The sequence below is a fragment of the Aedes aegypti genome, chromosome 3 (genome assembly GCF_002204515.2).
Source record: "Aedes aegypti strain LVP_AGWG chromosome 3, AaegL5.0 Primary Assembly, whole genome shotgun sequence".
NCBI lineage: Eukaryota > Metazoa > Arthropoda > Insecta > Diptera > Culicidae > Aedes > Aedes aegypti.
The window spans coordinates 160,708,789-160,722,725 of NC_035109.1; the positions used below are offsets into that span (position 1 = coordinate 160,708,789).

The 13,937-nt window shown below is 35.7% G+C and overlaps 1 protein-coding gene across 1 annotated transcript in view; it reads left to right on the forward strand.

The window, feature by feature from the left end:
* The first annotated feature begins 410 nt into the window (after positions 1–410).
* The window catches only part of LOC5575811 (mediator of RNA polymerase II transcription subunit 15), a 65,680-nt gene continuing 52,153 nt past the window's right edge, over positions 411–13,937 (forward strand). The window contains exon 1 of the mRNA XM_021852244.1: positions 411–683. Within this exon, the coding sequence (XP_021707936.1) occupies positions 662–683 (22 nt within the window). The 5' untranslated portion in view covers positions 411–661. The remainder of the gene's footprint in view (positions 684–13,937) is intronic.

A 13,937-nucleotide genomic window follows, 5' to 3' on the forward strand; every position in this document is an offset into this window, starting at 1 on the left:
TAGTATTTTTTTCAAACCTTCGAACTTCTGAACAGACAATCACAACAATTGAAATCATACTCAACTGCGATTTGATTCAGAACACTAGCAACAACACACGCTAAAGCTTGGCCCGTATCAATGATTCACGAACCCCTAGTGTTGCAATAGCCATATTTGAGCTTTTTGCATCGACGACGGTGGCCCGAACCCGTGGTCGTTCTCTTCTCACAACGGAGCGCGCGACGCAATTCAAGACTCTCCAACGGGTTACAGCGCACAACCAGCACCACACTTCGAGTTCGCTTGTAACCTCTCTGAGACCCCGAAAGCTTCGGCAAATGTTTCGGATTTTTGCGCTCAATTCTACGGACCGCGCGTGGCTCGAGACGGGCATTTGTGATTTCTTATATTATAAATGCCAAGTACAGAGCTGCATCCGTCTAATTTGCGCGCTGGTAGACATGCGCGAAGCATGTCGGTCGGAAAATTCATTCCCCAAGAAAAGTAGTGAAAACCAAGCGAAGTCTTGTTAATTCACGTGCAGAAGCCGTGTCGTTGAAGTCGTTTGATTGAAGTAAATTCTCGCGTTGCTGAAGAAGCTGTTTGGTGTTACAAAAAAGTGCTGCTGGAAAGGACTTTGAGGAATAATCGAGCAAAGTGTTATTCAACGGTCGTGAAGATGTGGTTAAGATTGTTCATTGGTGAGTTGTTCTTTAATTCTACTGAACAATGTACATTCTGTATTCGATTTTGAAACGAAACGTGAGGAGTATTTTTGTTGAAATGTCATGAAAGCGAAATTCGTTGGTGCTTGTGGAAGAACAATCGAATTTAAGTTGTAAACTGGACTTTATTTGAAGTGATCAGTACAACTGGAAAGTATTGAACATCTGTGTCTAAACTAGAAACAGACATTGATGCTCAGCAGCTGTAACGACAGTGAAAGTGCTACAAGGAAATGCCAGTTAATTTGTATTGCTGCAGGCACGATAGAATGATTTGAGCAAGGTGGCGGAACCTGTTTCAGTATTCTATAATTACTAGAAATTATATTCATGAGTGCATTTTCAAAGTGGTCAAGTGTGGATAAATCAAGCTGTTTGCCAGTACTGTGGGTCGAGGTCGAAATCTGAATATCACAGCAAATAGTGGACATGCTGTTATCCGAACAGGAATGTACAACTAGTACCTACAGTGTTACGGAAATGAATATGATACGCTCAGCTTTTACATCCTATTACTTTATTCCCGTTTGAGTAATTGGATTTCTGCATCGTGTTGAGTTTTGAAATTTCTTATCTTTTTTTTGGCAAAATTGTTGCCTTATAATCTTGTGATTTAAAAGTTAAGCTTAAGGGGAAGATAAATTGAAGGCGAAATTCATATTTTCAATAGCACAAATTTGAAGAACCAATCATTTTGAAAATTTCATCGATTGATTCCCACCAGCGAAAGACCAATAGGGTCCTAAAGCCCTGTCCCAATTTTAGTGCCAAACGCTGAAGTTTAGGCCAAAAACACATGTTTACTCAATTTTTTAATGCTTTCGTTGGTTTAAGTCTAAAAAACACTCATGTTTCTTTAGATTTTGTCACACCCCTTGGCTTAAACTCAAATTTTAGGTATATTTTGTTTCCCGTGTCCCTTTCGAAATGTCAGTTAGGAACAACCCCAGTGTTAAAACTTAAACCCCTGCGGTGTTTTTGTCGACTGAGCGAACGTTGATCAAAAGTGTCAAGGTTCATTTATGGACCCAATTTTTAAATTAAAATTTAAACATGATGTAGCGGTTATTTGAACGGGAAAAATTGCTAAAGTAGTTGCAGTAACATGCTTTTTCGTATTGTTAAATAAAAACAAGATTTCATTAAAAATTTTAGGACCCAAATGATCTAGTTTTCAGCTTGAACGCATATCTAATTCTCCAGATTTGTGCCCATTCATCGTCACCTTAATTGCAGTTTCCTGTAAAAAAATATTTCATTTACTTTAAGGAAACAAATTTACAACATGACAAAATTGAACATTTTGTTTGAAATCGTCTTTAACTACAATTATTTGAACACCATACACTTCCTATAAAACCATGAAAAGTTTTTTTTTGTACATATCTGTGTTATTACACGCGTCATTGAAACTCTCTATAAATAGTTTATTTGAAAGGCTATGAGTCACTCGTACTACGTAGAAGTTTTGTCCAAACAAATTTATGTTTTTTTACTTATTTTTCACTTGATGTCGTGTCATTTTTCAGAAATTACACTGAAGAAATATGGCAACTTTCTCAGCAATGTATCGACCAAAAATATAAATCAATGTAGCACTAAAATCATTATGTTATATTCTTTGAAACACTCTACTGTGTTCTGTGCCGTCCGTTGCCTAATGTTCGTGATTTTTCATTCTATGCAGCTTTTGGCTGAAAACGGTGTAAATTGTCTTTTTTAAGCTCAACTTTACTACATTTTATTCTTACCGTCCAATGTGACTGTTATGAGACAAAATATGTTTTTTTTCAAATTTTCTAGAACAATTTCACAGATTTCAGTGAGTCGACAGTGTTTATCGTTTGATGACATTAGATTTTTTGTGTTATTTTTGGTTGAGTTCTAGTAATCCCAGTCTTTTGTTAGAAACAATATATTGAGGGATGGCCTGAATCGTTTATAGGATGATTTGAATGACGGTTTCATTTACAGAAAAGTTTTCAGATTATTCCGCCAATGTTCTCAAAAAGTATATGAATGGGGTTTTAATGTTGCGCGGGCTTGTACAAATGACATAGCATCATTTGATTTTATTCCTCAATTATATGTTATTCAGTGATTGTGGTTCAAATCATAGCGCATTTTGGTATTGTTATGGTATTCATAACCTTATTCTATGATATTCCAAGTAAATTTTAAATAATCTTTTTCTTCTTGGGATTACATCCTTAAAGTTATCGAACAATCCATTTGGATGTACACTCCCGTGCATAAGAGTTTCAATTGGTCGTGTAATCACAGAGTTATGGACAGAACACTTTTGTATGTTTTTGAGGGGGTGAACCCAAACTTTGGCACGGGAGTGTATGTAGTTTTGATCCATTCCCATTTTCATATGATCATACACGGAGAAATCAGACTACCCAAAAAATAAGTTCTTTTAACTCAAATTTGGGTAAACTGCATTCAGTTTTTACCCATGGTTGGGTTGTTTTGCCTCTCTCGCAACAGCAATTTTATCAAAAACAGAGAGAGACGCAATGGAATAAGCCAAATTTGGGTTATTTCGAGTTTACCTAACGTTAAGTTGTTTTAACCCATCACGGAGACTTCGAAAGCTAACGCTGGGTAGATCATGTGCGCATGTGCGTAGCCAGAGGGGGCAATGGCAATGCCCCCTTTCCTCTGTACGAAAAAACAAATGTACTACGGTAATTGATCTTGTGTTTGAATTCTTCAAAGATTATATTCAGCAATCATTACGTCTTGAAAGATTATAAAACTTATAAAGTCTACCAAATAATCAGGCTTTTTAAAAACAACTTGCCAGAAATTGTTCGAATGATTTATCAACAGCCCGCAATGTAGATATGCACAGCCGAGTAATCGACAAACGAATTTCATAAGATCTCGAGTAAGTATCAGTGAGTCGTGTTTCGGTACATAGCAACCTGACAATTATTGGTTTATATTTAAAAACCGAAAAACACAGCCGAGTTTATGAAAAATAAACTAGGTGAGTAGGCAGAGCCGTAGCGTGATCTCATGGCGCCCTTGGTGAACCTAAATTTGAGCGTCCCTTGTTTGAAGCTCAAGTTTTGTTTTTATTTTTCAATTTATTAAACATGCATTATATTATCTATAATACAGGAAATTCTAGCGCGCATTCTGTAAAAATGGTTCATTAAAATCCTCAAGGGTCATGATAATGCTGTTTATAAATACTTTGAATACATAAATTGAATTATTAGACAGAATTCTGTAAAAAGTCATATGTCTGATAGCCCCGAGGTTATTAAATTGTCTAATACATTTTCAGACATGAATTTGCATAAACCTGTTGGATCTATTGATATATCAGTATAGTGTATATTCCCGATGAAATGCTGGTTGACCCATTTATTTTTGCTTAGGTTCATAAAATTCTTGTTGTTTTTTGAATAAATTCCATCAATACAGTTTATAAGCCATATTTTGCTGACCAAAAGATGCGAAAATAAATCCATAAAATTTTAAGAACATTCTTAGAGGGATGAAGAGCCCACTTGAAAGTAAGTTATGCTAAGATATCCCCTTATATATCTATAAAAATGGCAGCATGAAATTAATTGGTATGTTCTACCATTATTTAATAGAAGCATTCTTAAAATGCTATTGAAAGTTCGTTTTCGTTTTTCTAAGTTCAATCAAACTCATATCATTGATAGAGAACATTCTTTTCATATTTGAAAAAAAAATTGCTAATACAGTCATCTCTCCCTTACTCGATATTGAAGGGACCATCGAGCTAGGGAGGTATCGAGTTACAGAACACAAAACCAATGCAACTGCGATCCAAGGGACCATCGAGTTAGCCATGAGAACCAACTTTTACTATGGTTCTCTAACTCGATATCGAGATACGGAATATCGAGTAAGGGAGAGTTAACTGTATTACGTAAAACTTAGTATTATGGCGTTTTACTCCTGTTTTCATTTCAATGTCAAATAATTATCTAATAACCTGGATCGGAATGTTGTGAGAATGGTTCTGATGATTCGATCTGATTTCTTAGATAAGATTCTATAGAAATTCAACCCAACGTAACGTGAGGACACCCTCCGAAACTGAAAAGGAATCCTACTTAAAATTTTGTCAAAAACTCGCATGGTATTCAGTCAAAATCTCACATATAACTACATATGTGGAAATTACCCAACCAAGTTTTTATAATGCACTTTATGTCCTGGTTATGTGAGAATATGGGTAATAATTATGTGGAGTCCTACTCAGAATCATAATTTGACCGAAATCTCCACCAATTTCCTTTTTAAAGGCATTTAACTGAAGAAATAGCATGAGCATGAGCATGATTGACCGCCCGTAAACTTAATCGATTAGTCACTAGCTTGTGGTGACCAATCGATTAAGTTTTCAGCTTAAACGGGTGTTCGGTTCTCCAGAGATGTGTTCTTGAAAATTTGAGGTTTTGCTTTGATTCATCTTCACCCTTACGCGATCCGCGATACTATTCCACCGTGATACGCGAACGACGCGCGACCTGTTTGATCTTGCCCTCGTCGCCCACCCCCGCAGGAGTAAGCAACCAGGTCGAAGTATCAAACACTATTCTGATTCACTTCAACTTTGCCCTAATCTGAAAACTTGTTTGGTTGATATTTTATAGATACTGATTTTTTGTGTCTTCGTCTCCAATTCATTGCTTGATTTAGAAAGTTTTTAAATAAGTCTGAGATTTGTTACAGGAGGAGTAGTGTTTAATCCTTTGACCATGACGCTTGCTCCTGCGGGGGCGAGCGATGAGGCAGGATCAAACATGTCGCATGTCGGTAGCGTACCCAGTCAACATTTTGGTTGGTATAACTTTTGTTATACATCATTCTAAATGAACCAATTCAATCGTATAGAATGCATGAAAAGGCTATATACCTACCAAAGTGGAGGCTATATACGTACTTGGCACGACTTTTTCAGACTTTCTGCGATCAGATATACGATGCCACAAAGTTTGGATGGAAATAAAAAAAAAGTTACCAGCGAGTCTCGAACGCGGGGCCTCTAGATCAGGAAACGGCCACCTTACCACTGTACCACCAAGGGTTACATATCCGATCAGTGATTATTTGCCAATATTAATACAATCACGGCCGATACCTTCTCCTAAATATTAATAAATATGTATACATATGTTTCATGTACAGCGACGCATACTTTGTTGTTCTTTGAGACCCATCGTCAGCAGATACAAAGTTTGGGTGGCAATTTTTGCTAAGTTATTGCGATTTCATACGATGCTTTTTGGATTGATATATGATCTGTCAGTTTATATAGCATAACGTGATTCTATGTTGCACTATTTACAACATGTTTTGTTGTCAACACAGATTGTCGTTAATGGGTCGTATTGGGGATTTATATACTGCTTCGCGACTAAAAATGGATGAACAAACGTGTGAAGTTCGATTTTTGACCAACTTCGCCGCGTCGCGAGTCATTTCGCTATAGTGCGCATCTATGCCCTCCGCCGTGTGCATCATGCGCGCTATTGAGAATCGAGTTGCGACGCGGCGAAGTTGGTCAAATATCAAACTTCGCACCTTGGTTAACCCATTTTCTAACGCGAAGCAGTATATACAACTTGTATTGACATTGATAACGCTTAATTTGGCATCTTGTGCGATGCTGATTTTGGCATGCATTTTATCCTAGATTTATTTGAAAACTTTTCAGAATTTTCATTATTCTTAACCCGTGGCACAGCATGTTTTGTGCATATAACGGAAAAGTTTCAGAGGAATTTTCGGCGAAACTGGTTCCTTGTGCTCTGGAATGGCGATGTTTGTTGGTAGCGAGGCCATTCTTCATAATTTGACATATTTTTTTCTTCAAATAACGGATTTCTCATACAATAAGCCTTCCTGGAACCTGTGCGAGGTACTGTGGAGTGGCAACACAGGGTTTAATCCTTTTTTTCGGCATGTTCTATCGAATTCACAAAGATTGAGACGTTGCACAATAGGTTTTGGACATGAAACTGAAATATTCCCCTGGAACCTGCGCCAGGAGATCTAAATAGGCCACATCTGCTCGAACCGAGTTATTCTATTTTATTGACAATATCTCTCGAATTCACGAAGATTAAGACGGCACAAGGTATGTTTTCGACAAAAACAAATATGTTCTCAAAGAGGCCTTGACGGAACCTGTGTCATGTGCTCTGCTGTGGCCAAATCTATTGATATTTAGTTTATTAAAAAAAAGACAATTTACACATTCTTCCTTATTCCTTATTCTTCCTATATTGGCATGTTCTTTCGAATTCAAGATGATTGAGATGTCGCACTGTATGTTTTGGACATGAAACGTACATGTCCCCAAACGGGCCGTAGCGGAATCGGCTATGACGTTCCACTTATTCAAATTATGTTTAAATGATGACAATCGATTATTATCGTACGTTTTACATAAGAACTTCTGTGTTGTAACTGCAATAAATAAAAAAAAAAAATCAGATTTCCCAAATTTGGCACCCCCGTGACCCTAGTACAACCCTGAATATCTCCGGCACCGTTCTGAATTCAACATTGTCCATTTATGACAAGTAACTGGTATCTTTGTAAAGTAAACTAAGGGTGGTTTCTAAAAAATCAAATTGAAATTGACGAAATAGCAGCTATTAGAAAATGTTTGTCGGAGGTCGGGAAGGTAAAGGTGAACAAGTCTAATCAAGCGCTGAAAAAAATATTTTTTAACCGGTTAATAGATAATAATAAGGAATGAAAAATTGGAAACTTATAAAAACAAAAACATATTCGCATAAAGAAATTGGAATCTAGCGATAGCAAGTCAATAATAATAATAATAATTGAATCTGAAAAAAAAATGAAAAACGCCAATAAAAAGTTTGATATAAGCACTGAAAAGTTATAAAACTTCCAATTTCAACTATAAATGTATGATTTTTATACACAATTTAAAGTATTTTTTTTTCAGAGAATTTAGTTTAGTTCTTTTTCAGTGTTTTGTTGGAAAATATTTAATATAAATATGCTGATTTTTTTTTACATTTTTTGCAACATTTCCTGCGGAAACTATATTCTTAAATGCTTCATCGGAACTTTTAACTTCTTACAGTATGGCCCATAAAAAAATGCGAAAATCATTTGAACGTAAATATAGCATCCACAGGCGTTATTTGCATAGTTTTTGATAGTGAATGTATTTTCTGATTATTGTAGTATATTCTGACACAACTTTGCTATCCAGGACAATTTTTGTCATATTTTTTTTACTGTTCTAAATAATGTAATAAAGCAAATAGGTTCGAAGGGATTTTTCCGCCCAAAGCTAGAAACAGCGTCTGATTGTCGTATACTCTGGTGATAAACTTTCCACCTTCAAAAATCACACTTTATTGTTGAAAAATTTAGTTTGTTTGGTATCAGAGGATGGAGGAGTTCTTAGAGAACGTGTTTTTCATGATCACAATAAAATATTTTGCCAGGATCATAGTTTTGAGAGCATTTGCGTCTTATAGGTTTGATATGCCTTTATATTTTGTTAAAGTTGAATAAAAAATAAATACGAAGGCCTATAACAGATTTTTGAGGATAAAACTTGTTCCTTCGGTTAGAGACAACTTATATGAATAATAGCTCATAGGTTTTAAGCAAAACGGAGCCGTTTATCACACTTATATGAAGGTTCAATCAAAGCTTTCCAAAATGAGCCGTTTTTTTCGAAAATATGTTTAAGTCTCCATTTCCCAGGTATGAACCGGTTCTATCATTTTATATTGGCGTATGCTGGAGGCAAAGCTTGTGCAGAATCTCACACCATCGTTGATGTTTTAGAAGCTTTCATTACTCAGATATTGAACTCGACGTCCGCATGATAAAATTTGAAGGTATGCTTCCAATTCCTCCCTGGTAAGGTGAAAGTAACAGATAAAGATCATGTCCAAAGTGGAAAACTGAGTCTAAGTGGATTAAACAGTACAAATAATGAATAATATTTATGTTTGATTCACATTTTCTATGTAAAAATTACCATAAAACATGATATGACGATTTTCGCATTTTTTTATGGGCCATACTGTATTTGAAGGAGAAGGGGGGTTTACTTAAAATTAGATGGAGTGCCGTATACCTTTTAATTCCGCTCATAAATGCTTATCTTTGACAGATACGCGTATTTCGACTACCACTTCTTCAGTGTCAGTTACTCGTATCCACTATTGTATCTATTGAGATTCTGCTCAGTGGATTCGAACATTAATTAAAGAGTTGCTTATTTGAAGCAAATTAGAGTTTATTTCAAACTATTTTGTAGGTTACTTTTGGATAAACTACTATAATTATATAGTGGAAAAATATCTTTTTCACGTGTCTCAAAGATTTAATTATTAGTCTCCAGTGCATTTGAGTTTGTAGACTCCGTTGTCGCTCCTGATCGTTCCTGAAATGCTCCTGCTCGCCACATGTTTGTGCTATAGTCCGTGAAGGTTGTGTAAGATACTGAATTTATGTTTAAATGAAATTTAAATTATGATTTTTGTTGGTAACTCATTCCATCGAGTATGTAAAATTGGACTCAAAACTCTGTGTGAGACTGAGTTTGATGGAAATTACTCGATTTCAAAGAGATTCAATGAAATTTTCGAACATGATTGCAGCCGCTATTTAAACCTGTTTTGATTCTTTTATATGATCAGATACAACACTTCTCTAAATCATCAAGAAGGTGAAGTAAAGCACATAAATTAGCATGCAAACTGTAAAACTCACATACATCATAACTGAGATCGATAAATTATGCATAATGCAAAACCAGACGTGCTATGACATTTTCGGAAACGGAAATAGATTCAGCGACCATGCTTGTGAAAAAAGTTATTAAGCATAGACTATTCAGAAATTTTGCTCGATTTTGTTATTCCTTTACGTGTTAATCAACGTCGCGTCGCCAATAGGTTTTCATTGAATAACTTTTTTCACAAGTGTCGGATTGTTTCGTGGTCTTCGGCAATGTTCTTCATCGTAAAAATACCTATCGAGGTATGTGTTCAGAATTTTTTATAGAGATCAATGGGCGACCTCTGGCGATTTTTCTTTGCATGTTTTTCATAATTTCTCATATTAATTGTTTGCGTGTCTTCATTGGTATGATATAATAATTGAACAGAAATGTGACGAAAACAATACACAATACAGTATAATCATCAGTTAACATGCTTTCTCGCAGGATTTGCACCCGAGTATTGTTATTAAACTCATGGGATATTATAAATACATAACAAGATAAAGCTAATACCGAATCGTTACCTGTTCACGACTCAATGTTCATCGATTTCTGTAGATCAGAGAAAAAATCGACCACCGAGCTCACGTTTGCAAATGCAAATCTTTTCGCGAGAACAATATAAAAAGGCCATCTTCGCTGGCCACCCGACGACGATCGCATAATAACCTGTTTCGTAATAATTATCTGTAACGTAAGCCAACTCGGGAGGGAAAATGTGGGCTCCGGCAATCACGATCACCGCTCCGCCGTGTAGTTCAAGCAAGCGTCTCCAAAAGTCGATCTGCAAACAGGATCAGTGCGACGACGACGACGATGAGGTAACTTCATAACTCCTTTCTAAGCTAACGCCAAGGTGCATCTTTGCCAGAGTGCCAGTAGGGTGTATGTACCGATATTCGTTATAGTTCCAGTATTCACCATCTTGGATTATATACAATCTTAGGACCCAAATACGCATAAATCGTTGAAATCACTTTGAAACAATGTGATAACATTCACAGAAACCTCGAAATTTTATGAGAAAAATTTTAGAAACTATGTTCATTAGAATTATTCTATATTCCTTAGAATATTCCAAAAGTGAACTGTTTCCATAGTAAAATGTTCGTAAACTATGAATTAACTACTGAAAACAATATATTTTTTTAAATAGTTTGGAAAAAAAGACCTTTTGCAATATATTTGTTCATAACTTTTTTTTATAGTTTTTTCCGTAAAGAAATTAACTAACGAAGTCGTGAAAAAAAGGGTTAACCTTTGAACAATATTTAGAAGTCTTTCGAATGATTTATATAGAAAGATGTTTCCTTAGAGTGGTGAATATCGGTACACCTACCCTATATGTGCGATTCGAGTGCGGTGCTCAGCGCAGAACCACGAAAACTAAGGCAGTCGGGTGTAACATGGAGCGGAAAGACAAAACAAGAAAACGTGTATGTAATGTTGCTGTAGTGCAGCGACAGAAGCTTTATGGAGGAACTTTCCCACCATTATTGCCGCCATTGGTTTTGGTTCGGAAATATTTTTCACAGTAAACGTGTGAAGATCCACATGCCTCAATGCAACCCGTGGAGGGCCGCCACCATAGCTAAAGCTAACAACGAATAGGCCGCACCTGCCGTTGTCTGGCCGGTCGTCGATACATGGGAAGACAGCTGGGGGTCTGTTTGCTGTTGCATTTGAATTTTCTATGAAAAGGGAAACCCTACATAATGACTTCTTTAAAAGTTTCCGCCCGGTTTCTTCCTGAAGTTATAATCGTTTCATTGTATTCATCTATAGCTACTTGCTTCATTAGGAATAAACATATGTGCTAGCATAATAGGTGTTAACTAACCTGAACAGATTTTGTGTACCTATTTTTTAATACCTATTATTAACTATTTTCCATCAATTAGATTACTTCTCCTGACAATGCAACTGTCACATCCTATTTTTACTGGTATTTTTTTTGTTGATATTTAGATTTTCTGTCTTCTTCTTCTTTTTTTGAATTCATTATTAGTATCATTCCAAAAAAGGGGGCCCAGATAGCCGTAGCGGTAAACGCGCAGCTATTCAGCTAGACCAAGCTGAGGGTCGTGGGTTCGAATTCCACCGGTCGAGGATCTTTTCGGGTTGGAAATTTTCTCGACTTCCCAGGGCATAAAGTATCATCGTACCTGCCACACGATATACGCATGCAAAAATGGTCATTGGCATAGTAAGCTCTCAGTTAATAACTGTGGAAGTGCTCACAAGAACACTAAGCTGAGAAGCAGGCTCTGTCCCAGTGGGGACGTAACGCCAGAAAGAAAGAAGAAGATTAGTATCATTCCAAATATTACATTCATTTCTTATATCTAGGTGTTCTGTGTTAGACAACAGCAAAATTAAGCTTTTATTGACATATTGTAAACAACATATTACATTTCAATTGCCGTAGCAGTTACGAATTTTTACATGTGAAGGAATTTTGATTTCACCTACTTATAAGAGAAAAATAGGCTTTCAATTTACTTAACCTAAATATATAACGCATTAATCGTGGCAATAGAAGATTTTACGGATTTTTGTCTAAAATTATTAATTATTTTATTTCACATGTGTTCCAGTGTCTCAACATTGGATATTCTATATAACTCATTAGTACTTTACCCGGGAGGAAGCTTCAGAATCATTTTCAAAATTGTATTTAGGATCGTCTGCGGAGCATTCTTCCTGCTATTACAACAGCTAGTCTAAATTGATACAGCATACAACTTGGCTGGCCTGAAAATTTGTTTGAATATCAAAAGCTTGTTCTTAAGACAAAGTTTCGATTTTCTGTTAATAAGTGGATACAGACATTTTATATTTTTACTACATTTGGCTTGAATGCCCTCAATGTGATTTTCGAAAATTGAATTCTTATCTACTTCTACTATATTTCGCTTAAGGAAGGCATGGAAATGTACTTTTATGAGGAATGATCCTTAACTCCCTGGAAATCGAACCCAGACACCTTCAATATGGCTTTTCTTTGTAGCCGCGGACATTACCGTTTGACCAATGAAGGCCCCCCGAGATACTCTGTATCCTGAAATTCCGAGAAAATTACGAAAAAAAACACGAACGGTGGCATTTGAGCTCACAATCCAACACCTATGATCATAGTGAATATTTCCGTGTTTAGTGCTACGTAAATTTGGGCGCATAAAATTTAGAATATTTACTATCAACTTAAGTGAAAGAGATGCAACTGTTAATGTATCATTACAATAAATCAACTAAAACAGCGATTGAAATTGTTGTCTTGTATTCGTTTATCTGGAATAATCTTTGAATGATCTTGAAAACTTTGAAAAATCCTTAAAGAAATATTTGCAACACACCCTAAAAAAAGCTTAGAAATTAATGGTAAAACCCTTGCAAGAAAACTAATGACAATAGCATCTTGGTAGCAAATTCTTGAATTATCTGCTCAGGGGATACTAATATAATATACTTGATAAATGTATGCATATCTTTCTCTCATTTTATACATAATCAAAAATTGTTACTGGACGTATCCTTGACAAAAATAATGAAGAATTAGGAAATATACCAGATAGGTAATCGCAGGGATATTTGGAGAAATTATCCCGGATTTATGGAAAACAATGGTGTTAGAAAATCTTTAGATTTTTTTTGTTGGACTTTTAAGAGAACTCTTCGAAAAATTTTTGAACGAATGCTTGAAGAAATCTCCAAAATAATCCTGTAATAATTCTGAATGTAGCAATGTATGTATTAATAAACGCTTGCTTGGAAGATATGCTGGTGAAAATTTTGGAGGAATCCCTTTAGAAATACAAGAATAGAATCTTGTGAGCACCATTGTGAGTAATACTGAAGGAGTTCTGGGATAAATCCTAAGAGCATATATTAGAGGAAATCTTGAAGTATTTTCTAAAGAATTATATTGAAGAAGGGTAAGTGTTCCCTTAGTTGAGGGTGTTCCTATAGTTGCGGTAATGCCGTTTTCACTGATTTTACTATATTAGCCACAGAACTGACACTGCCAATCGACGTATTGGCTTGTTGATACACGGAATAGTTGAAAACAGCGTTCAAATTGCTTCAAAACTGATTAAATATCACTAAAATTGCTAAACCTTTTCTTACCTGTACCAATAGTAGCGGTAAAGTGTTCCTATAGTGGAGGATCTCATAAGCAAACAACGAATACCGCAACTATAGGAACACAAATTAAAAAAATACCACAACTAAAGGAACTGTGTACCAATAGTGGTCGTTTATTTTCACGTTACAACATTAACATGTACATTAATTGCGCTTCTTGAATTTAGGCGGTTAAAAAAAGTTCAATCGTGCTTATTACCTCCACTATTCGTACATCTACCCTATTTCTTAGAAATTGGACTTTTTAAAAAAGTTACTTTTGATAAAAATTTTAGGGGTATTTAGAAACAATTTAAAAAAGG